General features: G+C 40.3%; 2 protein-coding genes and 2 long non-coding RNA genes across 4 annotated transcripts; all 4 read left to right on the plus strand.

The window, feature by feature from the left end:
- The first annotated feature begins 189 nt into the window (after positions 1-189).
- Positions 190-2,484, plus strand: gem (GTP binding protein overexpressed in skeletal muscle). Its single transcript, XM_058648134.1, has 4 exons — positions 190-908; positions 1,103-1,179; positions 1,463-1,667; positions 1,767-2,484. Exons 1-4 carry the CDS (start codon positions 554-556, stop codon positions 2,048-2,050), a joined length of 921 nt encoding a protein of 306 aa, XP_058504117.1. The 5' UTR covers positions 190-553; the 3' UTR covers positions 2,051-2,484.
- A 2,321-nt stretch (positions 2,485-4,805) lies between these two features.
- On the plus strand, positions 4,806-16,688 carry cdh17 (cadherin 17, LI cadherin (liver-intestine)). Its single transcript, XM_058648692.1, has 19 exons — positions 4,806-4,883; positions 6,691-6,747; positions 7,213-7,308; positions 7,990-8,127; positions 8,211-8,346; positions 8,451-8,609; positions 8,953-9,105; positions 9,694-9,899; positions 10,216-10,347; positions 10,446-10,596; positions 11,337-11,546; positions 11,641-11,717; positions 11,800-11,988; positions 12,265-12,509; positions 13,765-13,895; positions 14,102-14,320; positions 14,424-14,534; positions 14,961-15,077; positions 15,883-16,688. The coding sequence occupies exons 1-19, from the start codon at positions 4,830-4,832 to the stop codon at positions 15,972-15,974; spliced, it is 2,673 nt and encodes an 890-aa protein (XP_058504675.1). The 5' UTR covers positions 4,806-4,829; the 3' UTR covers positions 15,975-16,688.
- Positions 16,689-20,984: 4,296 nt separating this feature from the next.
- Positions 20,985-22,405, plus strand: LOC131471699 (uncharacterized). Its single transcript, XR_009242016.1, has 3 exons — positions 20,985-21,260; positions 21,808-21,880; positions 22,318-22,405. It is a non-coding gene; the product is annotated as an uncharacterized LOC131471699 (long non-coding RNA).
- Positions 22,406-23,847: 1,442 nt separating this feature from the next.
- LOC131470891 (uncharacterized) lies at positions 23,848-27,937 on the plus strand. Its single transcript, XR_009241957.1, has 3 exons — positions 23,848-26,937; positions 27,019-27,200; positions 27,293-27,937. It is a non-coding gene; the product is annotated as an uncharacterized LOC131470891 (long non-coding RNA).
- The last annotated feature ends 37 nt before the right edge of the window (positions 27,938-27,974 follow it).

Genomic DNA, 27,974 nt, shown 5'->3' on the forward strand with positions numbered 1-27,974 from the left:
ATGTCGATCAGTGTTTTCAAACCTTGTAAAGGCGACGGAAACACCCTCACATGGAAATGATTGTAAATCAAGGGTTTCATGGTGAAAGAAATTAAAGAAAATCGTCATCTCTGGTCGAGTTCATGTTCACGACCTCAGTAAACAGTGATGATGCTGCTCTTGTGTGGCCCTCCCTCCCTCCTTCCTCCCTCCCTCCTTCCTCCTCCTCTGTTTATAAAGCTCAGGGAATCCCCGTTATCATCAGAATATCGGAGACTCTCTCATTCAGACTTTTGTGAGACTCAACCACCAGAGACCTGCTGCTCCAGGATCTATGAATTACATTTGATTGATTGATTTAACTTTGATTCTGCTCATCCTCCTCATCCTCAGTGAGGGCTCAGTGCAGACGTGGAGTTCAAACTAACTTTACTGACTTTTTCTTAATTCTGGCTCAGACTTTACAGAAACGCCTTACTTGTTTTAAGTGTGTTTTTCTCGACACAACGGTTTAACCTGACCGCGTTCCGTCAGTCCAGTCCAGTCTAGTCCGTTAGACCATTTTTTTGCCAGCATGCTGTCCTCGGTGCGCCGGCACAGCCTCCGCCTACAGACCGAGCTGCACCGCTGGAGCATCTGCGACCCGGGCAGCAACCTGCTCCCGGAAAACCTCCTGGCTCGGGTCCCCGCCTGCATCTCCCGCTCCAAGTCCTGCACCAGCTCCGCGGGGGAGTCGGACGATAGCCGCGGGAGCTGGTCCTCCTCAGACTCGGTCATCTCCACAGACTCCGCCGGGGAAGCGTTGGAACCGGGGAGACCGTACCGGGTGGTGCTGTTAGGGGCCAACGGAGTTGGTAAGACAGCGTTCGCCAGGATCTTCGCCGGGGCAGAGGACAGCATGGACACCGATGAGTGCGAGCTGTGTGGAGGTGAGGAAAAGGCTTCTACCTTCACTGAGTGAAACATAGCTGATTAACAGTTTGTTTCAGTTTTATAATAACTTGTAACTTACATTAATTTCTGACTATTTCATGTAATAACACTAATGCTAATCTATCATTTTGTTCAACACTATATGTCATTTCCTAATGTAAAATGTCTCTGTTTTAATGCATAATTTCAGATGAAACATGGGAAAAGATGATTGAGGTGGACGGAGAGTCTGCCACTGTAACTCTGCTGGACACATGTGATGAAGAGGTAAGACCCCAAAATAATCTATATATAGTATAGACTTAGATTATCACAACAGGTAGACAGATAGATGTACTTAATTTATCATAAAACTGGGTAACAGCAGCCTGGTATCAAGTGAAAACAAGAAAATATACAAACATAAGTAAGAATAAAATGTGTAAAACACTCAAATATGAGATTACAATTCACAACTACAAAAACAAAGGGCCAGAGGACATTAGTCTGACTGCATATACAGTATAAAGTTGTTTTTTCCTAACAGTGTGTGTGTGTGTGTGTTTCTCAGACTGGCAGTGAATGGTCTCAGGAGTGCCACATGCAGACAGGCGATGCCTTCCTACTGCTGTACTCCATAACTGACCGTGCGTCGTTCCTGCGAGCGTCTGAGCTCCGGATCAACCTACGCCGCTTCCGTCCGGCTCAGCACACACCAATCATCCTGGTGGGGAACAAGTGTGACCTTGTGCGATGTAGAGAGGTGTCAGTCAGTGGTGAGGAGAAGCAATAATCCCTTTGTGTTTGTGTGTGTCATGAACTCTAGTGTCTATGTTTTACATGTGCAAACACTGACCTTTGACTCTCTGCCTCAGACGGCCGCGCCTGTGCTGCTGTGTTCGACTGCAAGTTTATCGAAACCTCTGCTGCCATGCAGCACAACGTGTGGGAGGCCTTCCACGGCATAGTGCGACAGCTGCGTCTGCGGCGAGACTCCAAAGAAGCCAACAAACGTCGCAGGCACACAAAGTATAACACGCGCCGCGAGAGCCTCCCTACAAAGGCCAAGCGTTTCCTTGACAAGGTGGTAGCAAAGAACAACCCCAGCATGGCGTTTTGGCTGAAATCAAAGTCCTGCCATGACCTTTCTGTCCTGTAAAAGCCCAACACACTCAACAGACCCTTGAGCTGGTGAACAGTCATGGGTGTTGAATTAGTGGACATGAGCTGGAGGGACGCCTGCTTCTACAGGGCTTAAGGCTGGGTGATTTAAAGCCAGTCCTCACTATGTCCACATGCAGCCTCGGCTCAGCAAAGACGTTGTGCAGGAGAGGTGGTTCACACATTTCGCCACTGGTGTTTACATGTGGCTACGATGACTGAGCTCAGTCAATCAGACTTTGTAATGGACGAGACAATCGTCTAACGAACTGATGGCTTCTGTCATGAAGACTTGGAGGTTGTTGATGAAATGATACAGTTTGAAACAAGACATTATTATTATTATGTCCCTCTTGCTGTATTCATCCATCTCTTTGTCAAATCCCTAAGTGCTAAGTGATATTTGTCTCTATTTGTTCATATATATATATATATATAATGACCATTGAGTTGTTATATTTATAATGTATTATGTGTTTTGCATTCACTGTAAATAAATCCCAGATTGATAATGTATTGTATTTTGCTACTTGGACTAGTTTCATTGTTGCTCGATGAAATAAAGTGATATCATCATGACTGAAAAACTCACTAATGAGATATAACCATGGATGACTCAGCTTTGACACAAAAGAGGACCCACTCATACAAACAGAAATGAAGTGCAGAACAACTGATCTGATAGAAGATGAGTCATGTGGTGACATTAACACTGCAAACTAAATGAGTCCTCTTTGTCTAAACTAGTTTTTACTGCCTCTCTGGGACATCTGGTATAAACACTGACCTTGAGGAACCTACTTTCTGGGGATCCAGTTAGGTTCTTGTTGTTGTTGGGGTTTTACGGTCAGTGGCGTCTGTAAGGTAGTTGCCTCGTCTTCTTTCCCTTACCTTAACCTCCACCCTTTGTGTTTACATTAAGGTTAGGGATAGACATCAACTGGCTGAGGTTAGTCTGTCCAAATAATTGAAAGTCCCTGCAGTATTCTTACAAGAGTAGCAGTGCAACTGTGTGTGAGAGAGTGTGACACCAAACAAATATTAAATGGAAAAGTGGCCAAAAAGAAGAAAATATGTTGCCAAGGTAACATTCAAAGCAGCCTGGGGAGTTAGTGTGTTTGTTTGTTGGTGAGCGTTATGCAGATGGTCTTTGTTGGACAGAGAATCTCTCTGCTCTCTCTCTGCCTGCAGCCTGCACGTTGTGTGTTCATGTATGGACTCATGCTTTACACCGTGGAGTCACTTCCCTCAGAATGAACAGCTTAATTTGCTGACTAGTCAGCGCTGCAGTCACAGGCTCTGGTTAAATAGCGATCCTGTGAAACAGTGACTCATTCACAGCCTGTTTCTCTCCAATCTCAGATTTGCTGTCCTGTTTCTAAGCAGTCTATTGCTTTGACACCTCACTTCATAATAGTATGTAACAAAAGTCATAAGTTTGGCCAGTTTTCACAAAGGAGGAGCTCAGCCAGTGTGACCTTCACATTCTTTGTGACTAGTCTTCACCAAGGACTTTTTCCTGTGATTGCTCACTTTGTCCTGGCAGCAAGTTCTTGGAAGAGTCAGAACTTCTTCCTCTAATGGAGAGTAACTGTGTTCATGGGAACCTTCAATGAAATGGATCGAGGAACAGTGAATGTCCTTATACGGGCATGTTGGTTCCTCAAAATCATGTCCGATTAATTGGACTCACCACAGGTGAACTTCATTCAACGTAGTGTAGAGACATCTTTAAGATGATCAAGGGAAATGTGACACACTAATGCAAGACCCATAGTAACTTACATGATGCCACATTTTGATGCAAGTTTTATCTTTAAAATAAATCCAAATGGAGCAGCAGCGTGTGTGTAGACTAAGGATTGAGTGTTGTTTTGTAAACACATTTCAAACAAGTGTAAGGATACATTTCTGGTGGTGCCAGGTGACTCAGTTGGTAGAGCTGGTGCCCTGTATTTGCAGTGATCCAGGTTGCATTCCACCCATGGTTCTTTGCTGCATGTCTTCACTCTGTCATGCTTCACTGTCCTGTCCAAAGAAGACAAAGGACACTTTCTGATTATGCTTAGAATTATTCTTTTACATTTCTTTAGAGGTGACAAAGTTGATCAAAAACCAAGGTCATGAGCTGGAATCTAAGCAGCCGCTTATTTTCATGTGTGTATGCTTTGACCTGATGACTCAACTATATGACCCCCCCACTATAGCTTTGCATTATTATGAGGCAATGAATTGTCTGTGTGATCTGTTAGTCCTATTGTCACTCACACACTCACACACACACACACTGGGCTCCTTATCACACCCAGCAACTAATGGAAAATCTGCCAGGAAGCACTGCTTAGGTGCAGAGGTCAAAGTCTGAACCAAAATTCGAAGCTTAGATGCCGATCAACACATTTGCAGAGAAATATGCTATGTTTTTTTTTTAATACTTTTTGTTTCAAATGTTCTATACTTGTTCCTTAATTCAAACACACGTGTAGTCAAAAGAAACACATCTCCTCTGATACTGTGATCTTCCCCCAGCCCAAAACAGATAAAACACAAAATCAGAGATCAGTTATTAAATAGTATCTGAGGAATTGTGTTAAAATCATTCATTGGAAATGAGTAATAATGGATTTGTCTTTTATGATACTGTATGTACCACTGACTAATTCTTCCTGTCTCCTTCTCACCCATTGGGTAAACAACGTGAAGGCAGGGTGATTAGACAATCATTAGATACAATAAAACATACCTGGTTAGCTCTGGGTTAACGTTTGACAAACAGGATGTGCTGTTCAGTCATCACTCTGTGGAGTCACCTACTTGATCTCCCCGGGAAGGTAAGTCGACACGCTCTCTCTTGGCTCTCTGTCTTGGATTTTTCTTTTAGGTATTTGGAGATTTTGTGTTTGTGTGTTTGAGAGTGGGACACAAACTGGACTGAATATGCTGATCCTCACAGGCTGAATCTGATATGTTGGATGTTCAAGGCTTTTTTTGAAAAAACAACTTGTGATCTTGATTTGACTTTGGCAAGACCATTTGTTGGCCCAGTGTCAGCATGTCTGACAATCAACCACTGGTTCTTTTAGGCTTTTTAGGCTCTTCTTGTCGCCAGACACTAGTGGAAAATCACTAGGACACTAGATTTGATTGAAGAGGAGCTGAAATCAAAACTGAAAGTCGGCAGTTGCGAAAGAGAGGGCCTGCGTTGCCCATATTATTCTATCATATACCTCCATCAATCCTTTGTTGGACAAACTGCAAATTATTCAATGTAAAAAATATTTTCCATATTGGATGTCAGTTATTTCATCGTAAGTTGACGTCAGTTACTTGCCGACACGTTGTCCTCGTTAAATGTATGTCTTTCAGCTAACATAGTGTATATAACAAAACTAAAATACTGACAAATGTTAGTGGGAAAAAGTCTCCAAACGTTGGAGTTCTGCTCAGAGGGAGTGTCAGGCGGTGAGATTAAGTATCAAGTCGTGTGCTGTGCAACAAAAAGGTCATTACCTTCAACTCAATGTCACCTTCACTCTCCCGTCTGACTTCAGCCCTCTCTCCCATGTCAAACGTGTATGTGTTCCTCATATCCATGTTACATTTGATTATTTTACGTAAACTGTGTTGATCTTGTCAGATATTAATGAATATCAGTCACTTTCTGTTGTTGTTATCCAAAGCCTTTTCAGAGTTGAAGATAATTCTTACAGTACGCTCTACAGTAAAGATATTTATGTATATGTGTATGTGTGTGTGACAAAAAAAAAATATCTACACACAGACATACATTCTTGTACAGCATTCTTAGGGAGGACACTTGCAGATTGTATGTATTTCCTAGTCCCTTGCCTTAAATCTAAACCTAACCCTAACACTAATTCTGAAACTAAACGGCCATTTTAAGGTGAGACGGAACATGACCAACTAAAATGTCTTCACTTTTGCAAATGTCCCTGCATCCTGTGGTTTTTAAGTTTTGTTCTTTGTTCCTCACAAAGATATCCATACAAGCATGGACACACCCATATTCTGGTACAGCTGTCTTCGTAAGGACACACAAAGACATTCCTAACCCCAATCTAAACCATCACAACTAAATGCCTTAAACCATAAATAAGATCAATTCTAATGTAATCTAAAGATATACATACAAGTATTAATACACACACACACACATATGCATGTTCACTTTAAATTCCTTCAGCTACACACTAGACTAACCTTTGGGCTCATGGGTCATATTCACACCCACTGGAATACGTTTGAGTAAAGATCCTCTCTCAGTGTGGGATTGTACTCTCTGAGTGTAATCTCTGACACTTCAGTTTCCCCTGTCCACTCAGGTGGATGGTTCACTTGGTCATGTGGGCGTGTACTTAAAGTTCACAATGGGCTCAAAGTATGAGGACAGAGAGTAGATAGCACACGTGTGTTAACTCTGAATAGGAGAGGACGGCTTTTCTTCCATGTGTAAAGTTTCTTCAAAAACACCAGACATGTTGTTTCTCTGCTTCATGAATATTTGTATTATGTAAATGTTTCTGATTTACACCCTCCTCTTCATGTCTCCTTTCTGCCTTCCTCCTTTTCACATCCTCCATATTTCCTCGTTGTCCTCCTTCTTCTCCGCCTTCCCAGGCTGTGATCATGAGATCCATGGTGCATCTGTTGTTGCTCCCCCTCCTGCTCAGCATTGTGAGTAGCACTGCCAGCTGCCACTGCAGCCCTTCCATGCACATTTGTATTAATGCTCAGAGGCATGAACCTGCTAAAGGTCTGTGAAACAGTTTGTGTGGATTCATGCTGTGATCGTATTCATATGTCAATTCTGGGTGGGGTTTGATAATTGAAGTGTGTTCAATAAAATTAAAAAAAACAAAAACAAACAAATCCTGTTTGGTCACTAATTTAAAATGCTAAACCAAAGTGACAAGTTTTGTTAAACTGAGTGTGTGTCTGCAGACTTTGCTCTTGTGTCCCTCAGCAGAATATAGGAATGTCTCCACTTGTCCTGTAAATGTGGTTCAATAAATAACTGCCCCTTTAAAACCTGACCACAGCAAAAACAAATAACGAGAGAAGTGGGCGTCGGTGAGAGGAGTTCCCTTTTCTCTTTGCTGTATTCAGTGATCTTTGACCTTTGCTTCTGTGCTGTGATAGGCTGGTGGGAAGGATCTGGAGGAGAAGAAGGGCCCGTTTGAGGACACGATGCTCGATGTGCCAGAGGGAACACCGGTGCCATATCCCATGCACCAGGTACAACAAATGCAAATTGCATTCTTTTGTTTGTTTGTTTTGTTTGTTTTTTTACAAAAAATAGATTTTTTTTTTTACGAACTCCACATTCTCCAAATAAGATAAGATAAGATAATCCATTATTTGTTATTAAATACTATTAAATATGTGCAAGAAACAAAAACAAATGAAAACAAGATAAACGACAAAAAATATTAGTACTTAGAGAATACTCTAAGAGAATACTCTAAGTACTGTTGTTATTGCATGCATTTGTAGTCATTTTTGTACATAGTAAGTCAATATTTTAAGATTATTAGATTATTCCCATTATCTTGAGTTAGTTTTTTATTATTTTCAGATAGTAAGCCATAACTTTGAGTAAATTAATTTTTTTAACAACATTGGCAGAAATACTCATTGACAGATTTTCAGTTTCTTTGCCTTCATTATAGTTTAAGGAGGGATGTATGACTTGCGACATTTGTTATAATTTTTCAAATGATGACTGAACACGTTAGACAAAGCGTTTTTTCGAAACTAGTGTGTAGTTTGGATTTCATGTCACATGAATATACTACTACATATTTTGTGAGTTATTCGTAACTGATTCTTAATCTTCTAACAAAAGCAAATGGTTTGAAAAGTGCTTTACAAAAAATGTAAAATGTGTCTGTTTTCTTCTCCCTCTCATCTTCACAGTTTCAAATGACCCATCCAGATGTAAATAATTTCAGGCTGAGTGGAGAAGAAAAGGATGTCATTAAAATGTCAACGGATGGGTGGCTGTACCTGGAGAAGCCTCTGGACTGGTCCAAAGAAGATCATTACATCATCAAGGTAATGTGGTTTTCTGTCTTCTTGCACATAAACACACTGGACATGATTGCTGCCACCAATGACTCTTGCATTTATGTGACCAGGTGGAGGCATTGGCCGGGGACCAAGTTGTGGACGAGCCAATTTTTGTGACCATCAATGTTTTGGACATCAACAACAATGCTCCGAGCTTCAACCAGACTTACTACACAGCGCTTGTTAGAGAAAACAGTCCAGCAGGTTTGTGTGTGTGTGTGTGTGTGTGTGTGTGTGTGTGTGTATAAATACTAAAATAAATGTCAAAATCCAATAAAACTTCAAATCCATTCCATCTGTTAATCCAGTTGTTCCATTTACCCGTGTGTTTGCATCGGATCTGGACGACCCCGAGACTCCTAATGCTCACCTGACATACAGCCTGGTCAACCAGTTCCCCAACATGAAAGACATCATCCTGTTCCAGATCAACCCCAACACTGGAGAGATCTCCACCACAGAAGAAGGTGACACACACACACACACACACACACACACACACACACACACACATGCATGAATCCAGACACAGAGACACAGAACTTGGGAAAATATATAATCTGTCCAGCTCTGCCTGTAATCTGACTATATAGTGACACTCTAAATCCAGATTAAACAGCTCATCTTGTGTGCTCAAGATTAACACGGGCTGAAGGCAGATTGCCTAATGTGTCTCGTGATGTCGATCACTGATTACTTTGAGTGAGAGTGATGCATGTGAGTGAATGTGAAGACATTCATCCTCACAGCTGTGTGCAGAATGATGTTTGTGGAAATAATGACGTTTGATTCATGTGTGTCTTTGAACAGGGGCAAAGATGCTAAAGGCCAGGGAGAGCATCCACTACAGCAGAGGAGAAGATCGGAGCCTTGACGCGCTGAAGACAAAGTTTAACGAATACTGTCCCGGGCCGGAGATTCCTTATGAAGAAAACCCTTTCTTCACCTGTGTGGAGAGAGCAGGTCTGTCTGACTACCTATTGTATACTTATTAATACTACTAGGATTCTCTTTCATTTCTTTAGGAAACCTTTGAGAGGTCGCTTAATCTCCCACAATGTCAATACTCTCACTCTCTTTCCAAATCGCCAAGAAAATGAAACCAGTTCTTCCTTGGACTTTAACCTGGGCTTTTTTTGAGTCATGCTTCTCACAGACAGATAAACAACCCAACAAACGCCAGCAAAAACATAGCCTCCTCAGTGGAGATTATAATTGGAAGATTTATATTTATAGTGCACATGTTTTCAACTCCAGAGCAAGCTTTCTGCTGTGTGCTATCTTAATAGATATACTTTTTGTGGGGTATTAAAGGCCATTGAGTGACTGATAAAAACAGACTGTAATGAAAAAGGGACTGTCTGGCGATTAGTGCTGGGGGTGTGATTGATTGGGGTGTTGAGTAAGATGAGGTCAGCTGAGAAAAGTAGTTAAGCCAAATCCACGTGACTCAGCTCTCTGAAATTAAAGATCCATTAAACTGTGCTTGTTGTTTTTGTGTGCTGTGCTAATGCTTCCAATTGCAACCTTCTTCCTTCTCTGTGGCGACAGAGGTGAGGAGGAGGAGCATGGACCCCCTAAACGACCCGGACTACACCCTGTTTGTGCGCGTGCAGGACCTGGGAGGAGCGTCGGAGTCGGCTCTGAGTGGAAACACCAGAGTTCACATCATTGTGCAGCCAAACCTGTGGGTCAACCCCGGACCCATATCTATAACAGAGCACCTGGATGTGACTTATCCTCTGAAGATCGCAGAGGTGGGTTGGTATAAATCATGTTCAAACACCTAAAGGGGTAGTTCAGTGTGTTCGTATGAGGTATTGGCATATTATCAACACTGACTTTGTAACATACAGTAGCTGCCAGCATGGACAGAACAAAACATCCAAAAAAACAGGAGAGAAAAGGGATAGAAACAGATGTTATCCACTTTTACCTGGCACATCTAACTGAATCTTGTGTCAGTACCTCATAGGACCTCACTTAAAACCTAAAATACCCTTTTAATATGTAATACCTCTATCCTTTAATCAACCACCCCATTGTGGGCTTCTCATCTCTCTCTGGATGCAGGTTCAGTCCAATGACCCTGAAGCAATCTACAGCTTAGTGCAGAAAGAACGAGAGCTGAAATTCCCCTTCCAGATCACGGAAGATGGAAAAATATTCCTGACAGAGGCTCTGGACAGAGAAGACAAGGACATGGTACGTGACACTTGCTCACTTTGCTAAAATAAACCTCTGAAATAGAGATTCATTTATAAGGATTATTCCTGAGCTGCTGCTGCTGGTTTTATTTTCAGTACAATCTGGTGGTGTTCGCAAAGGATATCAATAATATGGAGGTAGATCCACCCATGGAGTTTCACGTCTCTGTGGAAGATGTGAACGACAATGCACCACAGTGTGAAAATGAGGAGAGTGTGTTTGAGGTGCAGGAGAATGAGCCTGTAGGTAAGAAATATGAACGATAAACAACAAAAAAGGAAACGTGATGGGGTGTAGCATCCTTTTAAATGTTCAAATCACATGCAGAAAAGAAACTCTAATTACTATATATATATATATATATATATATATATATATATATATATATATATACAGTGGCGTTTGCCACGTGCACGTACAGAGATTCACTTACACTCAGCGTTACAGTTTTTTTGTGCACCTTCACACCCAAGAACAGAAATGTCCCACTATCTGTTTTGTATTTAAAAACCCTGATTATGTCTGCATCAGAGCAGCAGTGATCACACGATGAAAGAAGACGACAATAACAGACCACACAAAAAACATTTATATGCATTAAATATCCACCAAATAAGTGCATGAGAGAGAGAGAGAGCGCACGCTCTCTTTTCCGTGTTGTGCTTCCCTGTCCAGGAGGAAAGTATCCACACCATCATGTCTGTCTCATTCCATCATCAACTTCCTCTCCTTTTCCCCTCCTCCTATAGTCGAGACATTTTTGAGAGGTTGTGAGGCTTTTTAGATTTGATAATGTTTTGACACTGCTGGCATCCAGTGTGTTTCAGTACTACTGTCTGTGTTACTGTGCTGGTGATGCAACAAACCAGTATTTCAGTTAACATGTTTCCTTAATCTCTGATGACACTTCATGGTCATTTAATGTCTTCATATAATACATTTTTACTACATATGGCTCCTGTAAGTTGTGGTTGTTGTGGTTGCAGGCAGCCTGATAGGACAGCTGTTGGCCCATGACGACGATAAAGCCGGGACACTGAATTCTCTGCTGATTTACACTATCGTGTCTCTGAGTCCACCTTCTGAATCCAGTATTTTCTCCATCGATGCTGCCTCTGGAAAAATCCAGGCTTTACGCATGCTGCAGAGAAAAGAACAGCAGGTCTATCACATGGATGTCCAAGTCAGCGATCCAGGTAACATGCAATACTATGATGTTAGGCTCTGTGTAGGTAAGTTAGACCTGGAGGACTCTAAACCCTTTTTTCAATTTTTTGAAATCTGTCACAGGTTTCAGTGTAACCTGTAAAGTTGTCATCAAGGTCATTGATGTCAACAATGAGATGCCACTGTTTGAGGAGACTGATGTGAGTATTTTAACATGTCTCTTTATTGCTGATCTGGCTGATTGTCTTCGTGTTTCTGCCATGACGTGTGCCATGTGCTCAGTATGGCAGCCACACTCTAGCAGAGGACACCCCAGTTGGACACACGGTGGTGACCATCAGAGCCACAGATGCTGACGACCCCGACAGCGGCAGCTCCCTTATTGAGTACCACATCTCTGCCGGTGACGATGATGAGGTTTTTGCTGTGGAGACGGACGGGAAAGGAGTTGGTCATCTGATCATAGCAAAGGTGCAGCATCACCATCCCCTACAACACCCACACAAATACAGTTTCCAGCTTGGTAATAAGGGGATAATATTACAGTAATACTATGTTATTATAGTCATAGTAATATCCATGTAGTTACTTGGTAATCTGTAGCATACCTTCACATAATGATGTTTATGGATCAAAATTCATAATTACCATATTATAAAGTTAAAATTGAATTGAATTCAATTAATCTTGACTGACTCTGCTGTCACATTTCTGCTTCTCATAACCAGCTTGTGTTTGACCCAACAGCCTCTGGACTTCGAGTCCTCCACAACCTACAAGCTCCAGATTGATGCTCGTAACCCAGAGCCGCTGATGAAAGGTCTGGAGTATGGCCCCCAGTCCTCCACCTCCGTCACTGTGTCCGTCACTGACGTGGACGAGCCCCCGCAGTTTAGCGGGGACGTCTGGGATGTGTCTGTGCCTGAGGACATCACCAAGGGTTCAGTGCTGCTCACTGTGGAGGCAACGGACCCGGAGGGCAAAGAGATCAGGTAAACACACGCCACCAGCTGCTGAGCATCCCACTCACAACTGCTTTTAGTTAAACAGCTGCGTTATGAGGCTTGACTCGTGACTGGCCCTCTGTGTTCCTGTTCTTCGTGGTTGTTTAACAGCTGTAATGGATGACATGTTCCTTTATTAAAATAAAGATAACTCAGGTTCAATGCCATTTCTCCACTTCAGTTTGCAGGGTCATGTGTAGGTGAAGGGATGTCTCTTTTCTCTTTGAGGTGCAGGGTTAGGGCACATCATGGGGCGCCATTACCCTTCAAGTGGAGATTTCTCAGGTCCAAACTTTACAGAAACATTTCTACAATTCTCTATTTAAGGAAACTTGTAGATAAAATGTAATTTTATTAGATGGATGCAATGAGCAATATGTTATCACATATTTTCTGGTTTTGTGACTGTTCTCTTGTTTACATTGCATTTATTATGCAGTGTAGCAATACTGTATGCATTTAAAAAGACAGCTGACTGTACAAAATAATGTTTTTGATAAATGTTAAATAATGTGACATGGTTTCGTGATAATGTGCAAACAGTGTATGCGAGAATCCTGCAAAGTAATCAAAATTCCAAAAACAGAATTAATGCATAGAAGTTATGAAAACATGAACAAATAATAGTGTTGGCATTGCTGAGGTAAGTCAGATAACTTCTTGTAGGGCCGTACAGTTTTGTAGGTGAAGATTGCAACCATTATCCCTAACCTGGGTCACTTTTTCATTTTTTTTTAAAATTGATAATAATATTAATTATTATCATTATTAATTATATTGGGTAAGTGGTAGAAAAATAAAGGAATAAATGCAATAGGTCCTTATTTTTTTTGAGTTAATAAAATATGCACTGTGCTGCTGTAACATAAAAAGAGAATGATTTGTGATTCATTTATCAGTTCCATCCATCACCCTAAGGCTGAACCCTTACTTTAAAATGTATTTTTAAGTTTTATGTACATATTATTTTATTTTATTATTATTAGTGTAACAGATAAAGATCACCACATGCTGTAAAACCTGAAGACTTAAAGCCATCCTCTTAAAAATAGACGAGAGACAACGTGTCTATGTTCTTCTGTACTTGATGAGCCGGACACAAAACTAGATGTTCTGATGAAAGTAGAGAGAGAACACCCCACACACATAGCTTGTGACTTGTTGCAAACAGACTATTGGTTGTTCTGTCATTTACCCAGGTTTGCACTGCTTTGTGTGTAAATTGCTGTTGTGTGTTGTGTAGTTTTAAGATTGACGGTGACACTAGTGGCTGGCTGGAGATCGATGCTGCCACAGGACAGATCAAGACCAAAGAGATCCTTGATAGAGAGAGCCTGGAGAACATTGAATTCACTGTGACTGCATTTGAGAAAGGTGAGATAATACAGACATGCACCTAGATGTAGCTACTTCTCAGTTTTATGCACACCACACAAGACCGAAGATAGAAAGGCCAATGTGCAACATTTAGTGGGTATATTCTTACACACTGGACCTTTAAGAAAGCACATAAACACAAAAAAACAGATAAAACCTTTAAAAACAAAGAAGATTTGAGTCCAGACTGTCTCTCTCTACAGAGAACCCAGAGATGTCGTCGGAGCACGTCGTGTCTGTCAATCTGCTGGATGTGAACGACAACTACCCCAAACTGACGGAGACCCAGGCCTTCATCTGTGCAGCAAAGCCTGAATCCATCATCATCGAGGCCAAAGATGGAGACAGTGCTCCTTTCTCCCAGCCCTTCACCTTTGCCCTTTCCCGGAAGTCACCCAACTGGGATCTGCGCAACATTGATGGTATGTTAACATGACAAGTGACCAATGAAATCACAGACTGTGATACAGTACAAAGTGGGGAGAAAGACTGACTTCATCCTTGCTTCCATTGTCTGTCATTCAGGTTCTACGGCAAAACTGACCCTGAAGAAAACACAAAGTCAAGATAAAACCTTCACACTCTCCATTGATGTTAAAGACAATGCAGGCATGGGAATCCCACAGTCATTTGAGGGTGAGTCCTACTGATCTTAATGACGTGTGACGTGTTCTTTCATGTCCTCGTCCACCACAAACAGGAGAGAGGAAGGATTTTCAGAACATTTCAGTATGATGCTGTGATGCAGTCCAGTGCAACACCACCACCAACCTCAGTAATTAACCCAGAGTATAGAGAAAATTCATGGCTGTTCAAATGTACAACATATCAATATAATAATCAGTAAATAAAGATTAAAATAAATATAAAATATAAGTGAAGAGAAGATATTAACAATATAAAGATATTTACATAATGCTTCTCACTATGGAAAGTGCAGTGGCACTGGATTATTGCAGACATGTACTTCACAGTTTCGTGCTGATATAGTGAGGGGGAAATGTATGAAAATCATCCCCATTAAAGTCAGTCCACGACTGCTCTCTTTTCTCCACATTCTAGTGAGAGTATGTAACTGCACAGAGTTGGGTTACTGCTACGTCGCACCAGAGGGTCATTCCTTCAAATATGGGATGGGAATCACCATCGGGATCCTGGTTGGAACTCTGGGATTCTGCAGTAAGTTTCACTTTTACATCTTTAACAACTTTGCATTACAGTACACTGACGATATGGTAAGAGTGTAATGTTATGGTAATGCTATCAAATTTGACCACTACAGTCGTCCTCAGGCAATATCTTGGTAAAAGCAATGGAGATTTTCTGAATATTACAAGGAAATTAAATGGTATTACACATACAGATAACTTTATTTATCCCCGTAGGGCATTTCAGTTTGCACAGTCGCACCACTCCACACACAACCATTCACCAAAACACAAATCCAGGAGGAAACACTACATGGCATGTGGGAGAAAACGTACTTGGCATTATATTGTTCACACAATGCAGGGTGCAACAATGTTGAGCCGAGCTGGTCTGAAAAACAAGGTCAAATAATAAATAAATAAGTAAAAATACAGGGAATAATAACTGCCCAGGCTAAAATAAAGCCCATTGATGTATAGCACATAACCCTGAACCAAAACTCTTCAGGTTACATTGGCTCTGCGTTCAACATCGTGACAGCAGAAGAAAGCAAAGGACTTGGAGAATTGGTTTGCCTTCACAGAAAGTCTTTCAGGTGGCCTTAAAGTTCATTAGTAATTACGCTTTTGGCCTCTTTGATGACACAGAGAGAGTTCAGATCAGTCATTTGTATATATGTATATATATGACCTTTATATCAAACACTACATTGTTATTGTTCTGTACTGTAATGTGTTACATGTCCATTACATTATGCAGTCAGATGCTATTATGAGTTGTTATATGTTGTTGTTGGTGGTGATGACATCAAGACTGTTTGTGTCTTTTTTTGCAGTTCTTGCCTTCATCATAGTCATCTATCGTATAAATAAATCAAACAAGGGGAAGAAGAAAGGTGAAGCTGAGGTGGAGAAGCCCATGATATAGAGACCAGCGCACGTGCACACACACACACACACATACACACACAGGTTTGCGCATTATAGGACCTGCATTGACTTCTATTTATTTGGACAGCCTAAACAAAGCATGATCACTAACCTTAACCATGACCAGTTGATGCTTATCCCTAACCTTGACCTAACCATCAGTCAAATCTTAGCCCTGAACTTCACCAGTTCTCCAGAAATAAAGTTCTGCCTCATTAACACCAGGTTTGGTCTCCATGAGGACTACTGGTGCTGAACAAGTTTGTGTTTATGCCACACACACAAACACACACACACAAACACACACACACACTTACTTTTGTGTATTTTTTATTTTATTTACTTTTAAGACAGAGTTAAGAGCTTGATTAATAAGTGCTGTGCAAACTTAATTAAACTGTCAGGTGGTTCATGCTAATCATACATTAATGCACCGTCTCGACTTAATTTATTAAGACGTCAGGCCCAGACTCTTGGTTGTTTCATTAGCCGTTTCATTACCTCACATGATTCAGTTTGTTTTTTGGCCCAGAGCGTGTGTGGTTAATTTCTCCTGCTTTGATGGAACAGCCGACTGTTAAACGCAGACTAACTGCCTGCCACGGTCTTCACAGCACTGTCTGTGTAATGAACAATCATCATTTATATGATGTGTTTTTAAATAATAAGCAATTTACTAATGTGTTTGTACTAATAAACAAGCTGGGAATGACATTGGCTTTTGCATCATCTTTGTGCTGCGTGTGTGTGAATGGGTGAATGAACATGTCACGGCAGAACATGGCGGTGCACGTGACATAAAGCATGACTTTTCACAACTCTGCTTGATACACACACACACAACCTCCCCTCCATGGTCTTTATTTAAATACCCAGCTATTCCAATTTTTTTGACTATGCTTGAATAGCCCCTCCTTCTCCTCACCTGCCTGCAGTGCTGCTACAGAGAGTGTTGTTGTGAGTCATCTCTGTGACAGTGGGATACAGGCCACAGATTGTTTGCTGCTCTGAAAAGACCATGGACTGACTGAAATGATTGACTGACTATTATTTAGTGCAAAGAGGCTGTGACACACGCGCACAAAAAACACCACATGTGCGTGTGCCACATGTGCTGCCACGGTCATGCCTCCTTTCTGTCCATGTGCCATGTTTGTGAGTAACTGTGCATGTGTGTGTGTGAGAGAGAGAGCGATGAGTCACAGAGTGGTTTGTTGCAGATTTCAAGAGCCAAACAGCAAAACCTGGTCAGAGGCAGAAGCACGCGCTGACTTACAGCCTCATAATTGCAAACTCAACATGGAGCCTCTTCAGTGTTTATGTCTGTACTTTCTCTTCACCTGTATCTCAGCAACACTCCACAACACACGCACAAACACACACAGTGAGGAGAGAAGGTGGAGTAAAGACAGGATAGTAAACTGTGAGATGGACAATTCAACCACTCCACAACATCAAACCTCACATACATGTACTGTATGTGATGTGTACAGAAAAAAAACATGTCCAAATATAGAAATACTAATGGATATATTGATATGAAGGCCACATTCAATAATGATCACATGATCAGATTGGGTAGTTAAATGCCACGTGACTAAAATTAGTTAGAAAAAGAAAATCCATTAATAGGATGTACACAGAAGATTGTATGCATGAAAAGAGGCAGCTATAATAATAATAATGACAAAAACTCACTATTAATGAGTGTTAAAGGAGATGAAAAGAATGTATTAAAATGTACTCAAGATAAATCACTGTAATATAACTGCACACACACACATAATCATTGTTGCAGTAGAGAATCATAATTTGAGTCTAATTATGAAATAGTCATTGGCATAATTAATCCATACTTATTAAGCCAAATGATAAATAATTGTATTTGCATGGTTAGAAATAAATGAATGAAATGATGATGACTTCCTCTGTAATCATGAGGTGACTTTCCTTCTCAACACAAATAAAGTTCAGTACAGACGTGAACCAGCTGCTTGAAAAGATTCGAAAAGAAATGAACAGGAAGTGAGACCATTTAGATTTAAGTTGCTGTGATGCTGTGTGTCAGAGCATCACTTGGTTTTTGTTGTTGTTGCACATCCTGTGCCTTGAGCACAGGAACAATCATGTAAATAAACTCCACTCTTTATTTATCAACAAGTCCTGGAAAAAGCATGTGTGCTGCAGCGGAAATGAGGTGTGTCAGTGATGCGGAGGTGTTTTATTTCCAGTAAACTGTAACTTTAACCCACCAGTTGTTCTGTACAGTAACAGGATGTCAGTGTGATGACGACCAAAAAGAGACATTAAAGCCGTAGGAAAAGTAGAACTCCCTTTTTTTCCTCTGCCTCTGTGACTGTTGATGATACAAACAAAGTGAGTGAGGTTACTGTGAGTAGCTTGTATATTCAAATGAACAGGGTTATTCGTCAACTGAGGCCACATATTAACAAAACTTGTGTAAGAGTTTGAATTCAGATGATCTTTGGCAGATATTGTCCACCCATATAATGTTACTTAATTAGTAACACTGTAGTTTGAACTTTGCAGATGACGTTGTTTATATTTAAATAATGTTTTGTCTTAATATACACTTGGGGGGCTTTGCACAACAGTTTTGCCATTTACTCATTAACACGGCTATATACAGAGCCTGGCTATGTTGAGCCTCCTTCATACTAAAGCCCTCAGGTCTACTCTTCATGTAATAACTGCGCCACCCTGTGGCTAAACATCAGCACTGAAGTCATAACTTCACAAGTTCTAATTTTCAATGATTATTGACACTATTATTGTGATTTGTCTTGACTGTGCGTGATGGGGACCTCTGTTGGGGACTTTATAGATGCTCTTCATTTAGGCAGGGAATGTAATTCGGGTAAAAGTTTTCCACTTTTCACTCACTCAGCTAAAATAATAATAATTATGTATCACGTTCTCCCAAAACAACCAGCTGTTATAGTTTCTTGACTAAAATAAATGTGAACCATACATGGCTGTAGAAAGAGAATGGTAGCCTATAATGTAAATAAATAAATAAAAGAAAAGAATAGAAGATAGAGTGAAACTGAAACTATAGCTGGAGAGAGTGAAATTCTTTATTAGGGATATGGTTTGATGAGAAAGTTACATGGAAGTTACATATTCAAAAATTAATGGACAAATGTAAGAAAATATTGAATATAATGAGATGTTTAGTTGGTAGGGAATGGGGAGCAGATAGGAAAGCTTTAAGGGCTATATATAATGGGTTACTAAGATCAGTGCTAGATTATGGCTGTGTGGTGTATGGATCTGCAGCAAGCACACATCTCAAAAAACTGGATACACTACAGTATCAGGCTCTAAGATTATGCACAGGAGTTTTTTAAACAACCCTGACATCAGCACTCCAAGTAGAAATGGGGGAAAAACCACTAGAATTAAGAAGGATACAGAACTCATTGAACTACTGGACCAGGCTAAAGGGTCATAATCAGTATCATCCAACATGAGACACATTAAAACCATGTTGGGAAAAGGAGAAAGGAAACAAAAAAAGCTTTGAATGGACAATCAATCAGACAGCATCAGAGCTCACAGTAGACCAATACAGCGTTAGCCCAAAAGTACCACTGTCAACAATAGCACCATGGATACTTCCAGATGCCACCATAGATTTTACATGGTTAGAGAAGAAAATCAAAGGTATGGAGAGCCAGAATCCACAGTTAATACAAGATTATATAGACAGCGATCATGGATACATCCAAGTATACACAGATGCATCAAAAAACCTATCCCAGAAAACAGGAATAGGAGTCTTCATACCAGAATTTCAAATTAAAAAACAGAAACGAATAAGTGACAATGTATCAGTGTACACAGGAGAACTTACTGCTATTCTATTAGCAGTCCAGTGGGTGGAAGAAATACAACCACTGAAAACAATCATCTGTTCAGACTCAAGTTCATCACTCACAAGCCTACAGTCCAGCCATTCTGAAAGCAGACAAGACCTCATAATAGAAATACAACAAATATTATATATAATTCAGATGATGGGACTCACAGTAATATGTTTATGGATACCAGCACACAAAGGGAACGACATAGCAGACAAGGTGGCAAAAGCAGCAACAGGACATAATAATATAGATTTAGCAATAAAATTAAGCAAAACAGAAATGAACAGCATCAAAAACTAAAGATGATTTTACAGTATCCAAAGAAAAGTGGGAGCTGCCATGCACATGGAAAGAAGCAGGAAAGAGGAAAATATAATATCGAGGATCAGATTTGGCCATACAGGATTAAACAACACATTATTTCTCACCAATAAACACAATACAGACAGATGTGATCACTGTGGGCAGGAGGAATCATTCATCATTTTATAACACAATGTCAGAAATACCAACGGGAGAGAATAAGAGAGTAATGATTAAAAAGTTGAGAGACATTGATGAGGAATTGGAGTTGGTAGATGTATTGCAGAAGAACTGGAGTGAGTGTTACAAGAAATGACTTCAGTTTCTTAAAACCACAAAGTTGATATAGGATGTGTGTGTGTGTATGAATAGGTGTATGTATGTATGCATATAGGTTATTGTTTTTTTGTGTTTTGTAGTATGCAGAAAAATTCTTGTCTGCTTGATTTAGTTTTTTTTAATGTTTCAATGTTTTTATATCTATAGGCTAATTGATTTTTTTTTTATTGATTTTGTTTTAATTTCCAATGTATTTACTTGCTTCTGTAAAGCACTATGAATTGCCTTGTCTAAGAATGGTGCTATACAAATAAACTTGCCTTGCCTATGTATATCTGTATATATATGTGTGTATGTTTAATTATCATTTATTTCATTATTACTTTTACTTATTACTTTTTTAGTTTATTTATTGACTTTTAAGTAATAGTTCAGTTAGATCAACGTTTCGATCCACACTCCATACCACATGGTGGCGGTAATGCACCAAATCGTTGTTTGCCAACCGCCATAAAAAGAGAAGCATAAAGCAGAGGCTGATTGATTGGTGACATACAACACACCTGCTGCTCATCTTCACGCACACGCGAAAAAAGTGTCGCTGCTTAACTACTGAAACTGTTCCGGGAGGAAGGAACTTGTGGCAGTAATGCACCAACCGCCATAAAACCTCAGAAAAGGAGGGAACTTTAAAAAAAAAGAAGAGAGAAAAAAAAGGAAAACTACCGCGCCGTGACGTCAGACGCCGAAAAGGTGCACGCGGCCTCCAGGATGGCGTGTTCGACCTGGTCCAGGTTGGTGGCCCGTCCAGAATGGTGAGTAACTTTTGTCAAGTTATCTTAAAGGTGACTCTGTTTGCTCAATACCTCAATATCCAAGCTGAGCCTCATTGTCAGCCAGTTATCTGAATTGACAGCCGTTTTGTCTGGTTACAGCAGTTAAATCATTGGTTTAAATGGGGCTGCAACTAATTAATATTTTCATTAACCTGTGATTTATTTTCATGTTTGGTCCATAAAATGTTAAATGTTATTCACTGTTTTTAAATTCAGTTATATTCTTAAATTATTTGGATTCAGTGATTGCTTAAATGGAGCAAAGAAATTAGGAATTATCCACATTTAACAAAATAAAAAAAATCTCAAACTCAAACACTTAAACCAATCCATTATCAAAATAGACAAAACAAGACTAACTTAACTCACTTATCCACTCATGGTCATTACTATTGAGTTTTTCACTGGAAAGACTTAGTTGTTTTTTTATGTTAAATGTTTCTAAACAGATTCAGGGTTATACATGTCTTTTATAATTCTAAACTTTTAATGTAGTCATTAAAATACAAACTTTTTTTTTTTAAAGGAACAACCTGCTTCCTGCTCACAGAGACCTGGTCAGACCGTCATATACAAAAGCCTGAGGCTGTCAAAAAAAGGTGAGTGACACCTTTAGAGATCATTTACTACATCATTGAAAATATTATGGCTGATTTTCATAATGTATTTAACTGATGGCAATATATCATATTAATTTAATCACACATGTATAACATAAGTGTTTTGTGTGGCTACTGACATTTCTATACTTGAACTTAAAAAACATTCCTTAAGTCTTAATCAACTTTATTTTACATCACTTGTGATAAAGTTAATTTCTTTGTTTCACTGTTAAAATAGAATTTGTGCTGGCAGCAATGTTTTCACTGAAAGTGAGTCTTTATATCTCAGGCTGGGTGAACCATGTCTGTACCTCATACAAACACATTCTAGAACACCTTACCTAGTTATTTTCACCTGTAACTGTATGAACTTGAACATTGTCAAGGCTGGAGACTGGACTCAAACATTTTTTGTTTGTTTTTTTTCCCCACAGATTGATCTTCATGAAGACTGTCAAATAGTAGGTGTCATGATTTAATTCTGGGTGGCCGCCGTGTCCCCACTCTTTCTTGGCCGCCGTGTCCCCACTCTTTCTTGGCCGCTGTGCCTACATCTCTCTGCATTGTCCAACATGGCCACGTTCTTTCTATTCTCCTGCTTTCCATCTGTCAAATAGCTGAGGGTTGTACATGGAGCATTTGCCACAGGTTGGTTTTGTATGTTCCTGTCCACTTTATTGGGTGGTCTGAAATCTGGTCCTCGTTGGTTATATTTTTGTGGAACTGCTGAGCGAGTGATTTGAAAGAATGAGGTGACTGATGGAGTGTTTAAAGTTATCTCTCTGAATGAATGGGTTGTGTGTGACTGAGATGCCTGGATTGATTAGTTAAGATGGTCTGAGAATATATTATAATAGATTATGTTCAGCAGTTCATATTAAAGTAGATATGGTGTCTGGAAGGGCTTAGATGCTTGATAAGTTATAATGCACTAACATTTCCTTTTTAGGTCTGTCTACAAAGGGTGAGTCCATATTTTTTTATTTCTTTTGCAGAGTAGGGGAATAAACAAAAGAAAATTTGCTAGTACTTTTTTGCTAGTCTGGCTGCCCACAGCTAACTACCGAATCACACTGACTTGATTTACATGCAAAGTTAAGAACACGCTTCTCTATGGAGGCGTTTTCTTGCTTTGCCACTGTACCCTTAACAACTTTTTCTTTCAAACTGTTTCTTGGGACGGTAAGTGACACGCAGGCCGCGGGCCATCGCTCTTCCGGCCGCCGTGTCGATCTGTCCTGGCCCTCCTCGTGCCTTTCCTCACTTCTAAAAGGAAAAAAAAAAAATTAACTTTAGTTTTCTTTAGCACTAAAATATAGTGATGTTGGAGGACCAGATCTTAAATGAGGTTTAAATGGATGTTGGTGTACAGTTAAAGCTAGATGGTAGGAATAAAATGAATGTTGTGCCTTGTACACTCTGTCACAAGGCTTAGACTTCTTGGCCACTGTGCCTTTTTTTTTTTTTCTCTCTCTTTTCCATCGTGGCCATTAATCTACCGTTAGCCCTAGAACGTTAAAATAGATCCTGGTGATCTACAAACATAGTACCTGGCTTTGGATGGCAGCTGTGCCATTGCCTTTGTATGGCCATACGTCCCTTAATGCAAGTAGGCCATGATCGCTAACTGTGCCCGTGCCTTCGCGGTCTACTTGTGTTATTGTACGTCTGGCTTGCGCGTATAGTCATTTTACATAGACAAACATGGGTGCCTTCCGCGTCCATGCACAGTAAGTGAACTAACCTGTACTTTCCTTCTAGCATCAGTCAAGAGGAGCAACGACATCCCTGCATGTCCATCTTAATTAGATCGCGTTTTAGTTAAGGTAAAATTTCAAATGCTAAGTGCAGTTTTTCTTTCTTGATTGGCCGCTATGCCATTACTATACCTGCTCTGACCTCAGTGTGTGTGTGTGTGTGTGTGTGTGTGTGTGCGTGCGACGACGACGACTGACTTGGACTGACGTTAATTTGACCTTTGGACCAAGACTAACACTCCAATTGACTTTACTGCACCAGGAAGGTGAACACAATTTATGCTGCAAGATGCACACCAATTAGACAACAAGCAAATTCTTTCAATAACAGGTAAAATGTTTACCTTTCAGGTAAGTATTAAAGGCCTTTGCCACATGATCTTTGTGGCTAAATCGTGTCCACTCAATTTATAAAGTTAATTTGCATCTAAACATTTACAATGCCTGACAAAATGGCATAACAATAATCAATTTTTTTTGTTTTGCGTTACTGAGTGCAAAGGCCTTTATTTACACACTGCTGTCATGGCATGTGTCACTGTCTCTCTCTCTCGCTGGTCTGTCTGTCTCTCTTGCTGGTCTGTCTGTCCTGTGTGTCTTTCTGTCTCTCTCTCTCTCTCACTGGTCAGTCTGTCTCTCTCTCTCTCTCGCTGGTCTGTCTGTCCTGTGTGTCTTTCGGTCTCTCTCTCTCTCACTGGTCAGTCTGTCTCTCTCTCTCTTGCTGTTCTGTCTGTCTTGTGCGTCTGGTCTCTGTCTGTCTGTCCTGTGTGTCTGGTATCCTTCGGTCCTGTGTGTCGGATTTAGTCACTTTTTTAGTCTCAACTTAAATGGATGATTTTAAAGTTGATTAGGAAATTCTGGTCCCTTATTTTGAAATGGCTTTAATTTAAAAATGTAATTTTGGTCTTGAATCTCAGTTATCATAATTGTAACTTGGACTGTTGACAAACATGGAAGCTGATGAATCATTTAGTAAAGGCATCAAAGTTTACTGTAGCTTGTTTAAAGTTCTTTCAAAGTGCTGTAAAAATGTAGTAATTGATTATGATGAGCTAGACCAGGTCTTCATTTATTCTCAACTGGTAATTGCTTTGATAAGAAATGGTTCCTGATTTGATTATGAAGCTAAACTTTTGATTTATATGCAAGTGTAGTCACATTAGATTGTAGGTGTTATTCAGCCCATGGATAATGTTATGATATACTTTAAATCTGGCATTTGTTGGCACACTTTTGATAACCATTTAAGTCTTAAACTTCACGCACTGCCATCAGCCTTTGTAGTCGCTAACTGAAATCACATTCAGTATTAATGCTGACTTGTCTCACTCTGCCAAGTTTATTTCCCTCTAAAGGAGTTGAACCTTTTCGTGTTCATAGTCTTTTTGCGCGTCATGTTGGGAGGCCTCCCAGCAGGGGATTTTTATCTTCCCCTGCTAAACTATGTGTTACTCGCCTTAGGGATGCAGGGCTATCCTGCATAGTTTCTTTCATAAATTAGATTGTAGGTTGCAGGATTAGAACGCGTTTCTTTTCTTTAGGAGGACACAAACCTGGCAGAGAGACAACTCGGATTATTTAAGTGAAAATTGCACCAAATGTTCAAACTTTTTATATTTCGATACGATGACTTGAAATAAAACCTTTATTCTGTGGGCTGAATTCAGACAGAAATCAGACAGAATTTGGCTTCATGTTAAAGACTGTTGTTTAAGTACTCTCTTGTAGCAGGAGTGAGCAGCTGCAGCTTTTAAATTAATTTTTTGTTATTTGATTTGTTTTGATGTGTTTATTGTGGATTGACTTGGTGTCTGGAGCTTTGTGGTTAACAGTGATCATGTAAACGTGTAAACACAAGTGGTCTTTTGCCTCTTATTTGTGAAGCTGGCAGCTGGTTGAAATGATAGGACTTTATTGCTTTCCCAAAGTGGGATTTTAGATAGAGCATAGGGTTAACACCTCACCATACACTAGCTACTTCAGCGAACAAGTGTCTGTATTCCGTTATTACCCATTACTTTCTTTCAAATTTCACAATTTAGGCAGTTTATAGGGTCATTAGGAATATGCTTAATCCCAATGTCTTGGTTGGTTGCATGAGAAACTGCTATCTCTTAGATGTGTTGGTGAAGTTCCTCCTCTGATTTTTGTAGACTTGCCCTAAAGTTTCTCTCTGCTTTAACTCTTGTTGAGCTATGCATTAAATGATTCCTCCAACTTTTTTCCTCAGAATTTTTTTCTCCCTGCAGCCTTCCACCATCCACTGCTGCTGTTGCATCTGCTACAGGTAGCCGTATCCTGATTCACTGCGTCTTCATGTGTTTGGTAAGAAGTGTCATTAGACTACTAACAATGTAAACACCTTTTAAATGCTTGATCTAATTTACCCAAATGGTTCATCAGTTTAGGACAAGAAATCATTGACTTTGACATTCTTGGGGTCAGTAACCTGACCTCTAAATGTTTGGGAAACCATGTAAAAGATCGCAAGCTCTCTGCATGACCCAACAGCATCGATGTTTGAGTTATTTAATTGCTCAATTTCTAAATCAGTCAAGATTTTATGAGCTGGGTCTTCTTCACACAACAGAGAACAAGGTTGAGTCGACTCGTAACATGGTAAGGCATTTTGTCCTTCCCCTTCTTCTCTGTGTGTGAGGAAATCTGGCCACGGATCCTGACTGAGTAGCATACCATGGCTGTGCAGTTTCCAAAATCAGATAAGGATCCATCTGATTTTGTGACTCGGCTTGTCATGATATGCATGTATCTTCCTCCGAAACAAAGGATTGGAATGGACAGGTTTGTAGTGTAAATAACATCACATCACTTGTAGATGGTGAAGCATTTGTTTAAATTGGGATCAAGCATTTTCAGGTGTCTGCTTTGTCAATTCTCTGGTGCCACGTCTTGCTAAACACACGAGAAGCTCTGAATTGTGGAACTGCTGCCTCCTGCAGATGTTACAACAGCAATGACTGTTGAAAGGCTGCAGGGAGCGAAAATGAGATCTGAGGACAGGAAAGTGGAATTGATTTCATGCTTAGCTAAATGAGGGTTTCAGCAGAGGACCTTTTTGTGGCGAGGCTACAGAATCAGAAGGAACGTTTGTCTGGGCAACTGGGACATTTACAGTTTTTCATGCAGCCAACCAAGACATTGGGTTAGCATCATCCCAAATGGCTGGCAAAGATTGCTTGTAACTGTCAGTGTAGGACAGGAAAGGCAGGTATAGGTTAGGGAGGGCATCCATCGGTGAGCTCTGACTGGACGTGAGGACCTGTCATACTTGACCAGGTGAGCTACCTTAAGATTTGTAATTTGTTTACTTCTTTTTTTTTTTTCTTGTGACTTATCAAATTCTTCCTTGTTTTGAAGAGATGAAGGCTGCAACACTTCCTGGATCAGAGGACTCCATGTTAGACACCACGACCTGGAGAAGTCCCGTCCTGGATGGCTGCGGTGATGACCTAGCCCAAGATGAACCAACCCTTCTACGACGAGGACTTCGCCCAAGATGAACCGACCTTTTCCACGTCTTCTCCACGGGATGTCTTCAGGTACGTTCTTTCAGATGGTACTCAATATGTTTAATCCATATTTACTTAATACTAAAGTGTGCTGACTCTTATTTATTTAATTTTTTTGTTAGATGTTGGACCTTGCCAAACTGTACACATGCCTCAATGGCTGCTACGTCACTCTGCCCAACAGGACATGGTCAACAAGATTTTTTTTATTTTTTTTAAATGGACTTTAACCCACAACCACACATGACAAAACGCTGTACATGTGATGCATCACCACACTAAAATACAGACACTGCTACTTTCAGCCTGTTTCAGTCTGTAAAAGATCGCAAGCTCTCTGCATGGCCCAACAGCATCAATGTTTGAGTTATTTAATTGCTCAATTTTTAAATAAGTCAAGATTTTATGAGCTGGGTTTTCTTCACACAGCAGAGAACAAGGTAAATTGAGTCGACTCGTAACATGGTAAGGCATTTTGTCCTTCCCCTTCTTCTCTGTGTGTGAGGAAATCTGGCCACAGATCCTGACTGAGTGGCATACCATGGCTGTGCAGTTTCCAAAATCAGATAAGGATCCATCTGATTTTGTGACTCGGCCTGTCATGATATGCATGTATCTTCCTCCGAAACAAAGGATTGGAATGGACAGGTTTGTAGTGTAAATCACATCACTTGTAGATGGTGATGGTGTACAGACACTGCTACTTTCAGCCTGTAATGTAAGACATTGAAAACTTGTATTTATTGCCTTCTTCATATCAAGTAAAACTTTTGTTCTGAACTTTATGGTTGACTTGTATTTTTT

Source organism: Solea solea, chromosome 13 (assembly GCF_958295425.1).
Source record: "Solea solea chromosome 13, fSolSol10.1, whole genome shotgun sequence".
Taxonomy (NCBI): Eukaryota; Metazoa; Chordata; class Actinopteri; order Pleuronectiformes; family Soleidae; genus Solea; species Solea solea.